The sequence below is a fragment of the Arctopsyche grandis genome, chromosome 7, assembly GCF_051622035.1.
Source record: "Arctopsyche grandis isolate Sample6627 chromosome 7, ASM5162203v2, whole genome shotgun sequence".
NCBI classification, from domain to species: Eukaryota; Metazoa; Arthropoda; class Insecta; order Trichoptera; family Hydropsychidae; genus Arctopsyche; species Arctopsyche grandis.
The window spans coordinates 10,096,439-10,108,870 of NC_135361.1; the positions used below are offsets into that span (position 1 = coordinate 10,096,439).

Consider the following 12,432-nt stretch of genomic DNA (forward strand, 5'->3'; position numbering starts at 1 on the left):
CATACATACTTTCAAAATAACATTTGATTATACTTCGACGATATAGTAAGATTTAAATACACAATTTTAAACAGTTTCCGAATATTAAATCTATTCCTAATCTAGACAAATCCATGTATATAGAAACATAGGATAGGGGCCCCCTCCCCAAAATCCTGATTTTCGATCAACATTAATTGAAAATATTATGCATTTTTTGTTTTCAGGGACGTAATTTGGGGGGGGCACTCGCCCCCCTAAATTAAGGAATAGTGTGAATTTCGAAAATATTATGGATTTAATGATTAATAAGATACTATGGATCTATGAATGCTGCGTTTATTTCTTATGTACATATGTTACTTTTGGGTAACTAATAAAATAATCGCTGCTATGTGCTTTGAAAAAAAAAGATTTTATTATTTTGAAGCAAGTATATTTTGGTTTTTAAGTGGTATGCCATTAGTAACATTCTTAGAAATTGTTCATCCCATGGAGCGAATCGTTAGAAAGGTCCCCTTTACTTTATTTTGTCTCAAAAACAGATGTGTATCGTTTATTTTTCCGAATGTTCGTATATTTTTTGATATAGTGATACATTTTGATGGTCGATTTTTGTTAACCATGTGAAGATTTTTGGAAAAAAATTTTCGCCTGCGGCGCTTTTTTGGCTTTTTACATAATATTTTTTTATAATTATTTTTTCAGAAATAAGCTTAATTTTTTCATATTTTATATTTTCCATTTTTATTCCGATATAAAAAAGATTTTTTGAAAAAAAATTCAATTTGACCAATATTTGCCTGCCCCCCCAAGAAAAAGCTGAAATGACGTCCCTGATTGTTTTCTACCGAAAATAAAAGCCGCTTTTATGCCACATTATTTTATGATGCATTATATGACAAGGATTAAAACGAAATATACAATGTAATTTATGGATCTATTTTGCTTTTGCCATTTTTCTTGTACCTAAATTTGTTTATTCCCATTTTTGAAAATTTTATTTATTTTTTGCCCTTGATTTTTAGCGTGATGGAAAGAAGAAAATTTTGTTATATGGGGGGGGGGGACAAATTTTTTTAACCCTGGGTGGGGGCCCCCTTTGACTCCTGGCATGCACTGATTTCAGTCCCAGTCCGCCACTGTATATATATATATATATATAAATTATACAGAGATCAAGCAGGGGGCAAAAGGGGGGGGGGGGAAGTCAACAAAGAAACCACGCGTGCTTTTTGAGGTTAGCCACGCGTAGCTGAGTTGTCTGCCTTCTGGACGAAGACAGACCAGGCTTCCTCTGGTGCACACCGGACGAATACTGGAGCTGGTCTCCAAGTATCGTCTCAACCCACCAGTCTCCAGCTGGTGGGCGGTGGCAAGGAGCGAGGGCCACGTAAAACACCCCAGTGTTTACGCGCCAAACCATTATGCAACAACTGTCAGTTTGTGTAAACCGCTGTCTGTGTCAGGGTGGCCAGCACAAAAATATATCGGCCAAATCGTGGGTCGTAAGGCCACGAAAGCCGATCATCAGACATAATCTGAACACATGTCGTATAGCGAGCCGCCACAATGGCATGCATTTGTACTGTATTGGGAGACTGCAGCCCTGCAGCCCATATGCACGAGCCGCCACTGGATGTAATCCGTTCACCGTCGTAGAGCCGCTACAAGATAACTGAAAAGTGGAATATTTGTAGGTAGTATATAATCTACTCTGTGGGTAGTATAATATATAATCTACTTGGTAACAAAGAATATACGGTTAGTTATGTAGGACATATTTTTCTAGAACGATTGCGTGATTTATTATAGTTATCGTACTATCTCAAGAACACGAATTGTATATATTGTTGATATTATCGTATTTCAAGAACATTAATCCTAGGTGAATGGGTGTTCGCAAATCTATTTATATTTTTTTATTTAAACAAAACGAATGGAAATGAAATAAAATTATTTCACATCATGATTCGTATTGATGTTTGATATTATTCAATCCAGCAACGTGTGCGTACACCATGCTTTCATAATTTCATTCCAATTGTAATTGCTAGGAGAGTGAGGTTCGCGAGCGCGCGCCATTTGATGCCGAATGCAAATTCTGTGAGCGTGTGGGTGCTCGCAATTGCCGATCCAGATGACAGTTGGCCGGTGACGGCTGCGAGAGCGGTTTGTGGCCGTCGGCTTCCAGCTTCGGCTCGCGTCGACGATGTCGTTCTTCAACGTTGGCGCTCTCGCCGGCAACCCCTTCGCCACAACCGTCGGACACAAAATCGGTCAGCCGCCCCCCCCTCGCCTCACCCCCCGCGCCCCTCGCCCGCCCCGCGCCTCGGCCCCGCCCCTCGCCTTGTCATCCCGCCAAGATCTCGCTCGTCATCCCGCGGAACCGTTGACAGCTGACAGCTGAGCTTCTCTCTCTCCTCACTCATCTCTCGCCATATGTCCACTCGTATGTCATGTCTAAACCTACATATGCTCGAGTACGCAAACAAAAGAAGTGCGTCATCATGCTTGGATGTACCCTACATTGCACTACTACGCATATTTTGCAACATTGCGGTTTTTGATCGATTCCTTCGATGCTATATAGCCTTGTTGTCCTTGTGTGGAATTTGATATGGGGTATAAGACGAGTTCATTGAACTGCATCTGTATGCTAATATTATTATCAACCGACTATTTAGATACATAAAGGCTTACTAGATAGAAAGTAAGTATGACATAACGTCACTAAGTTGTTCAATTCGAATTGGATACATCTTCTGTTTGCTAAATATATTAATTTTTAAATATGTAGGTATTTTTTTTTAAGATTATATTGCTCGACAGTTTCCGATTTCATTGTAAGTCTCTTAGAAGTTCATTGTGATGGGATTTTATTGTATTGTGATCGTTTGTTTGTGTTATTGTTATCACCCGTAGTCTTTTATGGTTCTTCGTATTTGCAGACTTGATTGTAATCTTGATATGCTTTCTCTTTGCTGCCGAACCGTTCATGTTTTTCTAAAGATCATTCTGCAGATTCGTTTTTAATACCGTGTTACGAATTCAACTTTGCCATTTTCAATTTATCACGTTGTAAAATTTGCAATCTGAATTGGAATTGATGCAAATGCAAAAGCTTTCACATTATGAATATTTCATTAGTCGCCTTCCAAATGTTAATAATCCAGTTGGATTGCACTGAAAAAGTAAAATTCAATTAAAAATGCAATACTAACATTCTGTTTAATTCGTCATTTTATAATAATTGTTTTTTTTTTTTTTTTTATGAAGCATATGTTACATACATATGCTATCAATTTTGAGCCAAAATTTTACATTGATATTCAAAACTGTTCAATCATGACAGCGACTATACAATACCTGCTCTTATGAATAAAAATCATTTTCTCTTGCATTTATATGGACCGTCTGTAATATCTCTTCGATTTGCAGAAGAGGCCACAGATGGCTCGCTTCCGTCGGAGAACTGGGCGCTGAACATGGAGATATGTGACTATATAAATGACAGCACAGAAGGTCCCAAAGACGCCATCAAAGCCATCAAGAAGCGACTGGTCCAGAGCGCGGGGAAAAACTACACCATCGTCATGTACACGCTGACAGTCTTGGAGACGTGCGTTAAAAACTGTGGAAAACCGTTCCACATTCTCGTCTGCAACAAAGAGTTCATACAAGAATTGGTTAGTAAGAATTAGAAGGAAATTGTTATCAGTTTGTGTGAATTAATGTTGCTTTGTCTCAAGGTGATAATTACTGTATTGTGAACGATAAATGCCGCGACGTATTATCTTTTCCTTGTAAATTTGCTTTTTTTTTTTTTGCAGTTTGTTTATAATTAAAGCTGTCAAATGGAAAGTTTGCTACGAATGAGACGTAAATGGTCTTGCACCACTGGTTGTGCAATTTATCTATCGATTTGTCGTTGCAGAATCATTAGCTATGATTCAAATATTCCATCTAGGGATCTCTACGATCGTTCATATAAAATATTTTTGCTCCATCTTAACCCTTTGCCCGTGGCAATAACTATAGCGAACAAGCCCTGTACAAGCGGCACCTTTTTCGCGAATTTGGCAATCGAGTTTTCGACCTTAAATATAGATTTTAATATTTGCTCAAGTAACCAGATATGTTAATTAACACAAAGTATTATTTTAAAGAATAAAATACATAATATATTTAGTAGTTTTGGATTAATTGTCAAATAATTATTCTTCATAATTGTATGAAGACGTGACGTCACATGGTTACACGACAATTGGTGCAAGTCCAAAAGGTTCAACGACAAAATGTACCCGAAAATTAGTGCACTGACAAAATGTACCCGCGACAAAATGTTCACGCGACAAAATGTCCACGGAAATAATGTTCAAGCGACAAAATGTTCAAAAATCCTAAATTTTCCTATTTTAATGGAAAAAGTTACTTTTTATCGTATAGATCGCGGATGTTATTAAATTAGTATAAATTACAGGTGCTCTCAACCGCACCAACATATTCTTATTTAAATTGAACAATTACATTTTAAGCGAATGTCATTGTGACTCATTGAATATCATTTTAAGATGTTAAGATTCAACTCGGTAATATATTCAACCAATTTTGAACCTTAAAACAGTTGAAATAGGCGCATATAAGCCTCAAAATCCCGTGCAAAGTTTAGAAATTCTATGGAAGACAGTCACGCTACAGACTTGTCGCCCAAAGCTTCCATAGAAGACGGCCGCGGGTAAACGGTTAATAATGTTCATAAACAACTATCATATACATATGTTTATATGCATATTCAGTGTCATCCGAGTATTTAATATTACTTTGCTAAGATCGAAATATGTACGTAATGTAATAGTGTTCGTCACATAAGTTTTAGTACGAATCAGAAATCCAATCAAGATCATGTTAAATCCACTGAAATTTGGTTCGTATTTAAATTATCGTGCGAGTTTATTGTTGATTGAATCGTGTCATATTAATCTATCATACAAATTGATGACAAATATATCTTTCGATGCTTTAATTCTATTGAATTGATATGTAATCTTTATTTTGCATCTTTAGGTCAAACTGATCGGTCCAAAAAATGATCCACCCACCATAGTGCAAGAAAAAGTATTGAGTCTAATTCAATGTTGGGCTGATGCTTTCCAAAATCAACCAGATCTATCGGTAAGATATGTGTTTCAGATATGGAATATTTTTTGGAACTGTTACTAATGCAATTTTCTATTTTCATCGTATTTGCGTGACATCGACTCCTATTGGTTATCTTTTCAAGTTGATATTGATGTCTTTAAGTACATAGTCACGTTAAATACATAAAAAGAAAAGTGAATCGCACTTACATGAGTTTGTTGTTCATTTTAGGGCGTCGTTACAGTTTATCAAGATCTACGATCCAAAGGAATAGAATTCCCCATGACCGATTTAGACACCATGGCTCCAATTTATACTCCTCAAAGGGTTATTATAATTATTTTTTGTACAAAACACGTGAATGTGTCCGTTGTTATATTATACAAAACTACGTCTGTATATGGAAAAAAGCTCTTTTTTGTTTTGTGCTATTTAATATATACTTTGTACAGAGCGTTCCGGAGGAGCAAATTGATAGATCTTCGGTCGTCATCCCACCGAGTGCAGCTTTGACTACGGTAGACGGCATCGCTGCCTCTCCTCAGAGAGTCCCCGCATCCCCTCAGCCTCTCGTAGCAGCCCAAACTCCGCCAACTTCCATGGTATTATGACACGGCCATTTTTTCGTTGCAAACGATCGCTATTTGATTTAACCGTCACCATATTTGTCCAGGTTAACCTGTCGTCGAATCAGATCAGCAAATTGCAGAGCGATCTAAACGTCGTGCAAGGTAATATGACCGTAATGGCCGAAATGCTAAACGAAATGACGTCCATCAAACACAACCAACACCACACTAGCGATTTAGATTTGCTTAACGTAAGATACATATGTAGTTATATTGTAATATTTTGAGTGTGCATTATATTGGAATCCTATTAGACGTTGATTTTCGATATTTTTGAGTGACGAGTTGTGATTGCAGGAGTTGCATACGACTCTCCAAGCTATGCAGTCGCGGCTTGTGGATTTGATAGGTAAGATATCAGACGACACGTTAACGGGAGAGCTGTTACGGGTAAACGACGAGCTTAACGGTTTGCTACTACGTTATCAAAGATTTGCTAAAAACAGAGGCGCAGCAACCGGTACACCGGCACCATCAGCTGTGCTCGCCGCTGCCATGGGGGCGCCCCCGGCTGAATGTTAGCTTTTATTTAATTTCTTTTATTATTTTAAGTTATGTCCTTTTAAGGCCGCTCGACTTTCATACGACGTCAATGTAGTATATTCATTATTTTCAACCACGCTTTATATATAGCGTATATGAAGGTGCACTTAAAAGGATATCACATTACAATTTTAAGTTGAATTTAATTAAATTGAACGATTTATTTATTGCTTTTGTAAAGTTAAAATATTTATTATTGAATATTATTTACCTTATATTGAATTTTTGCAAATAGAAAATAAATTTTGAAATTCATTTAATTAATTTAAACTTGGATTTATGTATAATATGCGATTTCGTTACTAAATTGTGTATTATTTTATTTTAGCTAAAACTGCCGATGACTCTCTCATTGATCTGAGTGATGAACCGCCGAGTCTTGCGTCTTTGAGTAAGTTCATATTTTTGCACTAGCTTAAATGTGTGTTCATTCGACTTGATCTAATATAGCAATTTCTATTTACGTATACATATAAGTTGTTTGAAGAATTTTTAGTGATAAGATAATAATGTGAAGTTGTCGCGATTGTGAAATTGATAGATAAAACAAACCTGCTCCAAGAACTTTCACTTGGTAAATTAGATTCTACTCTTCAGCTTATTTAATATTACATATTGTTTGAGTTTTAAAGCATGTGTAAATATAGTTTCAGAAAATATAAAAACTAATACATGACTAAATAGAACAGTGCATAACTAAACATAAAGTGATATAATATTGGATAAAGATTATATGATAGAAATAGAAATGGATCAATCAATCAAAACTCTCCCGATAGCAGTCCTTAATTGATGCATAGAAATACCGAATAGATCAACGTCATTCAGCTCCCAGTTAAACATACGATAAACAAGCTGTAGATAGGAATATTTTAGGGAATTGGTTTTGAAAGGATCAAGTGAAAAGAGTGCAGCGTGACTGGGATCCTGAAACCAACCTTACTCAGTAAATAGAGACAATCAAGGAAACCATTTAGGAGCTTAAAAAGGAATGTAGCATCAGTGAGTCGTCGCCTGAAAGAAAGTTTGTTAAAGGATAGGAGTTTTAAAATATTGGGAACAGTAGTATGGGCGTAGATAGAAAAACGGTAGTGAAAGGATTTGATGAATTTTAGTTGGACTTTTTCAATACAATTAATATGGGATATATAAAAAGATGACCAGATAATTGAGGCAAATTCAAGGTGAGAAATAAAGTTATTCAAGTACATGAGGATCATTGAGCGGAGTAGGAATCTGTAGGAAATATGTTCAAAGTAATCGAGTTTATTATGAAGTATTACACCAAGATCCTTAATAGAAGAGGATGTTTTTAGAATTGAGTGGTTTAAATGGTAATGATAAGTGATAATAGATTTATTTCTGGTAAAATTTGAAATTAAACGTTTAATGTAATCTTATTCGTTTGCAGGTATCGGAGGAAATGATAAGAAACCTGCCAATCCTACCAGTTCCGATCGGGACGAATTTGACATGTTCGCCCAATCGAGGAATCTCACCTACGAAAATTCTAAAAATGGGCAAGCATCCATAATATGTATTGTTGAATTTTAAATTGCTCTTTATTTATATCAAGTTTTTCACCGCAGAAGCAGCAGCTACGCCGATAATTTGGAACCTGAACATGCCAACGTTGGACTGGTCACACTCGCTCAATCCCGCCCTACGACTGGATTACCACAAGTAATCATTTTAATGATTTTTAACGTATTGGTATTTGAAGAATCGTGTCGTCACTGTGCGTTTTTGTCTATATGTGTAGTGTTTCTTTTATATTCCAGTCCAAAGTTTAAAACGTAGATTTTTATTGTCATATTTGATTTAATTAATTTTTTAAAACTGTTTTTTTTCGGCAATTTTATTAAGGTTTCTTATTTATATATGATTAATTGAATAAAATGTAATGGGATGTGAGTTTATATACGTTGAAAAGAAATGCTTATGCTTCTTATTTATGTATCTAAATGCCTAGTTGTCGAGTATTGTATTGTTCTGTTTAATGTTTTTTCGAATATTGGTGGATGAAACTCTGCTCTATACATTTACTTACATTTATTTTATTGTTTATATCCTTTTCGTTCAGTGCGTTGCTTGTAATTTTATATATTGTGTTTTGCATTCAGACAGTTGAAGGTAATGAGAGAGACTTTGATGAAATCGCAGCCTGGCTGAGAGCCGACGAGGTGTGTTCAATTGATTTAAAAATGAGTATATGTAATCTAATCCTGTATAGATCCGACACTAACCGTCATCGGTGCATCTAACAGCACTCCGAACCACCAATTCTTTATATATAATACATACATTTATACATATATGCGTAAGCGTGTGTACATTTATATATGCATTAACATATAGCTGAGATCTAGCAATGCTCACTATTCATGATCTGATCTTGTATTTGATACAATTATACAGTACATTTTGAATTTTGACAACTTTTCATCATCATTCTACATATTAGTTAGTATTTATGTTCTTTTTCTTGGGTGAAGGTGGTAAGTATTTCATTTATTTGATTGTGTGACTAATCTGGACTTTTTGAAGTATTTTTGTGGTTAAATCCAGTGACGGCTCGTGATAATTCATAATGGGGGGGGGGGGCCGTAGGGAATAATCGGACTGTAGTAGCTTGTTGACCATACCGGTGATCAAATGCAGACATAAGTAAAAAATAGCATGGATTTGTACTGTACTGGGAGGGCTGCAGCCCTTCAGACCATATGTACGGCAAAAATAGCATGCATTGGACTATACTGGGAGGGCTGCAGCCCATATAAACGAGCCGCCACTGGTTAAATCGAATTCCTACCTTGTGTACGACCTTACTAGCCTTCACCTTAAGCAGTATCTATGTATGTTGCTTGTAATTTTTACTGTGTATGCTTTTATATATATATATATGTATTTTGTTGAGCTTATATACAGCACTTGCTTTTTGATAATATGAGCACTAACTGTAGTTACCGTATTTATATTTCTTAAGCTCTGAAAGTTTGTACCATATACTTCCATATTTTGTAATCAACATATTAATTTTTCATATGGAGATATTCAAGGATATGTTGTTTAATATGTTATCTGTGTTTAGGCTTCCGGTGGACTATTAGACCCTCATGCAGCTCAGGAGAGTGTGACGAGTAGCGATTTTGATAAATTCTTGGCGGAGAGAGCTGCCGCTGCCGAGGGTACGCCGTCAGCCACCGCCAACACCACCCAAGGATCTCGCCCGAAGAATATGAAAGACGACAGTTCGATGTTCGCCCTTTGATTTAATTTGCTTTCTTATGTTTGTTAACAAAAAAGTTATTTATAAATTTATCTAGACTTAAAACTACTACTATTGTAATAGTTATGTATGTACATCATCAACACAAAGCTTGCTTGGTTATTATTGTAATATATCTGTATTGTAGATGTACGACTCTTAACGTTAATCGTCTCGAGTTGGGGATATCGGCATTGTTTGATCACCCTTCTATTGAAATAGTCACTTTATGTATTTCGGTTCGTTTATTCAAACAAAGGTGTGTAATTGGAAGTTAGTATACATTTAATCGAGACTCGTTGCTGTGTAAAATATGGTAATTGTATGTATTGTGTAAATGCTTATGTTTCATGATGAATTAATATTTGCAGATTTGTCATAATGTGCAATGTGTTTTGCTATAATTCAAATTCAAAGTGGCTGTTAAATTTATACAATTTAAATTTTCTTTTTATTTTATTTACATTTTAATATCGATACTTTTGTAAAAAAATTAAGGTCTATTCATACCGGTACAGCATAGACCGGCAACTGCGTGTAAACAGCAGTACGAATAGTAGCAGTAGCTGACAAAATATATCTAAAACCAGTTTTCTTTGGCTACTGTTGAAATATTAACGCACGACATGACGTCATACATAGTAGCGAGTGCACGTGTACTTACGAAAGTGCGCATGCGCATATGAATGTTTTCGGAAACGTCATATTGTGGCAAAATTGACTTGACAATACGACGCAAGCAATATTGCGCCGTATTGTCGCGCTCTGTGATGTATTTGTAAGCCGATTTTGCCTTGCACTTGGCCAAAAATTGTCTGTATATGCACTGCTGTATAGTATGAATAGAAGTAGTCTTTTCCGTGTCGTGCTATATAGTATGAATAGACCGGTAAACGTAATTTTTGATTGTGTTTATTTTTCATTGCTTTTACATGCGCTTTAAAATATTTATTACAAATAATTTCGGGCGAAAGATCTGACTAAAGTAGTTTATTTAAGTTATATTATATTAATTACAATGGGGCTTTAAGTCGCGTTTCATGTACTATATTTCGCATTCAAGTCATTAATTCTTGTATTTATTTATATTTTAAAATTTAAATTATGCTCAACTCTTCACCATTTGTCATTCATGACAAATAGACCTTCAACACCGTAAAAAACTGTGCATAAATTATTTAAAAAAATATATAATATTTCTAATATGTGATAAAGCAGCAGAGTGTTTGTTTTTTATATATATACATTTGTTATTATGTTTAATAAATTATATTATTTGATGTTATTTTAAAGAGTTAAGTGTGTATGTATATTACATTACATTTCTTATTTATAAAATCTTCAGTTTTTAATACGATAAAAGCTTTCTCGACTGTCGATTATATTATTCAAGTATCCGTAAGGTTATTGAATAAATTTCATTCCAATATTAAGATTCAAGTGCATCACGAGGTGTTGTAATAATTATAAGTTGTTTAAACCTTAATATATTTTGTACTACCACAGCATAAATATTTAAATATTATCAATCTATAATATCCACTCGTAACAATATTCTCCGTACACTCAAAATATGCCAATTTTCAATAGTCCGAGCACTGGAAGTTCATCGTTTATGTAAAGTAAGAGGAAAATTAGATCGACGATCTTAGACATAGAAGCTATGTACTTTCTATTTATAAACTAATACACGTTTTGGGTTCGAAGTCTTTAAATGTATGCAAAGATAATGTACAAATCTGAAGTTTAAAGAATGGAGAACATCGCATAACAGATACAACCATTTATGATTCTTTGTTTTGCATCCGTAAATTAACCGCTACCGTATATGCGTATTAACCGTGTTCAGACTGAGAAAAATGTAACTATAATGTAATGATTTATATGACTGTTGTATGTAAATCACTTAATTTCATCAATAGGTCATGTTGATTTTATATCTCGAAGTGGATTCGTTTTTAACCATTAGCAAAAAAATATTTTAATACATATGCTACATTATCTTGTATGTATGTACGAATAAAATAAATTAAAAACTACACTGTTTCATTCTTGCACTTGTATTCCTTTCTATGAATGTCATCCGATAAATTTAAAGTTTGACTGATTTGCACTCGGTCGTGTCAGCAATTAATCAAATATTATTTTATTTACCGAGTCTGGTCACCACAGAATGTTATCATTGACGATTCGCCCCCAAGACCTTCGGTTAACATTGTTGTGAATTAATATCATATGTATTGTTAATTTATTTCAGCCAATTTGTGTAATCAAGCACATATTACATTGTATCTGTAAGAACGTTCTTCAATATTTGTCATTTAACTGTAAATTTGGATTCAAATATATACATGTATTTTCAAGTTGCTTCTACAATGGTATTGATATTGATTAAAGCCTTATTATTAGGCCTGTTACTAGATGTATCGGGATATGTGCGTGGTAGACATCATCATTTGATGGTTGCACCTTCTGCCTGCATCGGATGGCTCATATTCCAAGAGCTATCAGACTTCTTAATGAAATCGTTGTTGCCGTGCCTGAATGTGATAGTTTCCATCCCAGTGAGCGTAGGTTATTAGAAATTATCTTAATCTATTTGTCTTATAGGGGTGGGCGGTTGGAGTGAAACGACAGAATTACCGTAGGCATTTCATTAATCATTATATTATCTATTAAATCTGACGGGCGGGAAGGAAGTGAAGCAGCGGCAAACCAACGTGGCCGAATCGGTTCCAACTCAAAGGATGGTGACCAAAACTCAACTATGTCGTAGAACGGCTAGTCTGGTAGCCTGCGCTCATTATTATTTTCATAATTCGGCGTGAGGTAGGAGTAGGGCTGCTAGATTTATTGATATTCAAACTGGGA

At 35.2% G+C, this 12,432-nt stretch overlaps 2 protein-coding genes across 3 annotated transcripts in view; both read left to right on the forward strand.

The window, feature by feature from the left end:
- LOC143914760 (uncharacterized) overlaps window positions 1-12,432 on the forward strand; it is a 1,424,209-nt gene that overhangs the window by 28,508 nt on the left and 1,383,269 nt on the right. The gene's annotated exons all lie outside the window — the stretch shown is intronic.
- LOC143914750 (TOM1-like protein 2) lies at window positions 2,073-11,579 on the forward strand. Of its 2 annotated transcripts, XM_077435063.1 has the most exons (12): window positions 2,073-2,258; window positions 3,421-3,668; window positions 5,047-5,154; window positions 5,353-5,448; window positions 5,574-5,723; window positions 5,795-5,941; window positions 6,048-6,267; window positions 6,622-6,684; window positions 7,705-7,813; window positions 7,883-7,976; window positions 8,417-8,476; window positions 9,385-11,579. In XM_077435063.1, the coding sequence occupies exons 1-12, from the start codon at window positions 2,192-2,194 to the stop codon at window positions 9,562-9,564; spliced, it is 1,542 nt and encodes a 513-aa protein (XP_077291189.1). In that variant the 5' UTR covers window positions 2,073-2,191; the 3' UTR covers window positions 9,565-11,579. The 2 variants fall into 2 exon arrangements, with proteins under 2 accessions (XP_077291189.1, XP_077291190.1); XM_077435064.1 differs by lacking the exon at window positions 8,417-8,476 and having other exon boundaries at window positions 2,118-2,258.

Bases quoted from the DNA above. Each gene is read 5' to 3' on its own strand.
- LOC143914750 (XM_077435063.1), top strand. From the start codon at position 2,192: ATGTCGTTCTTCAACGTTGGCGCTCTCGCCGGCAACCCCTTCGCCACA. The intron at 5,449-5,573 runs GTTATTATAATT...TACTTTGTACAG, and splicing joins CAATTTATACTCCTCAAAGG to AGCGTTCCGGAGGAGCAAAT. The intron at 7,977-8,416 runs GTAATCATTTTA...TTTTGCATTCAG, and splicing joins CTACGACTGGATTACCACAA to ACAGTTGAAGGTAATGAGAG.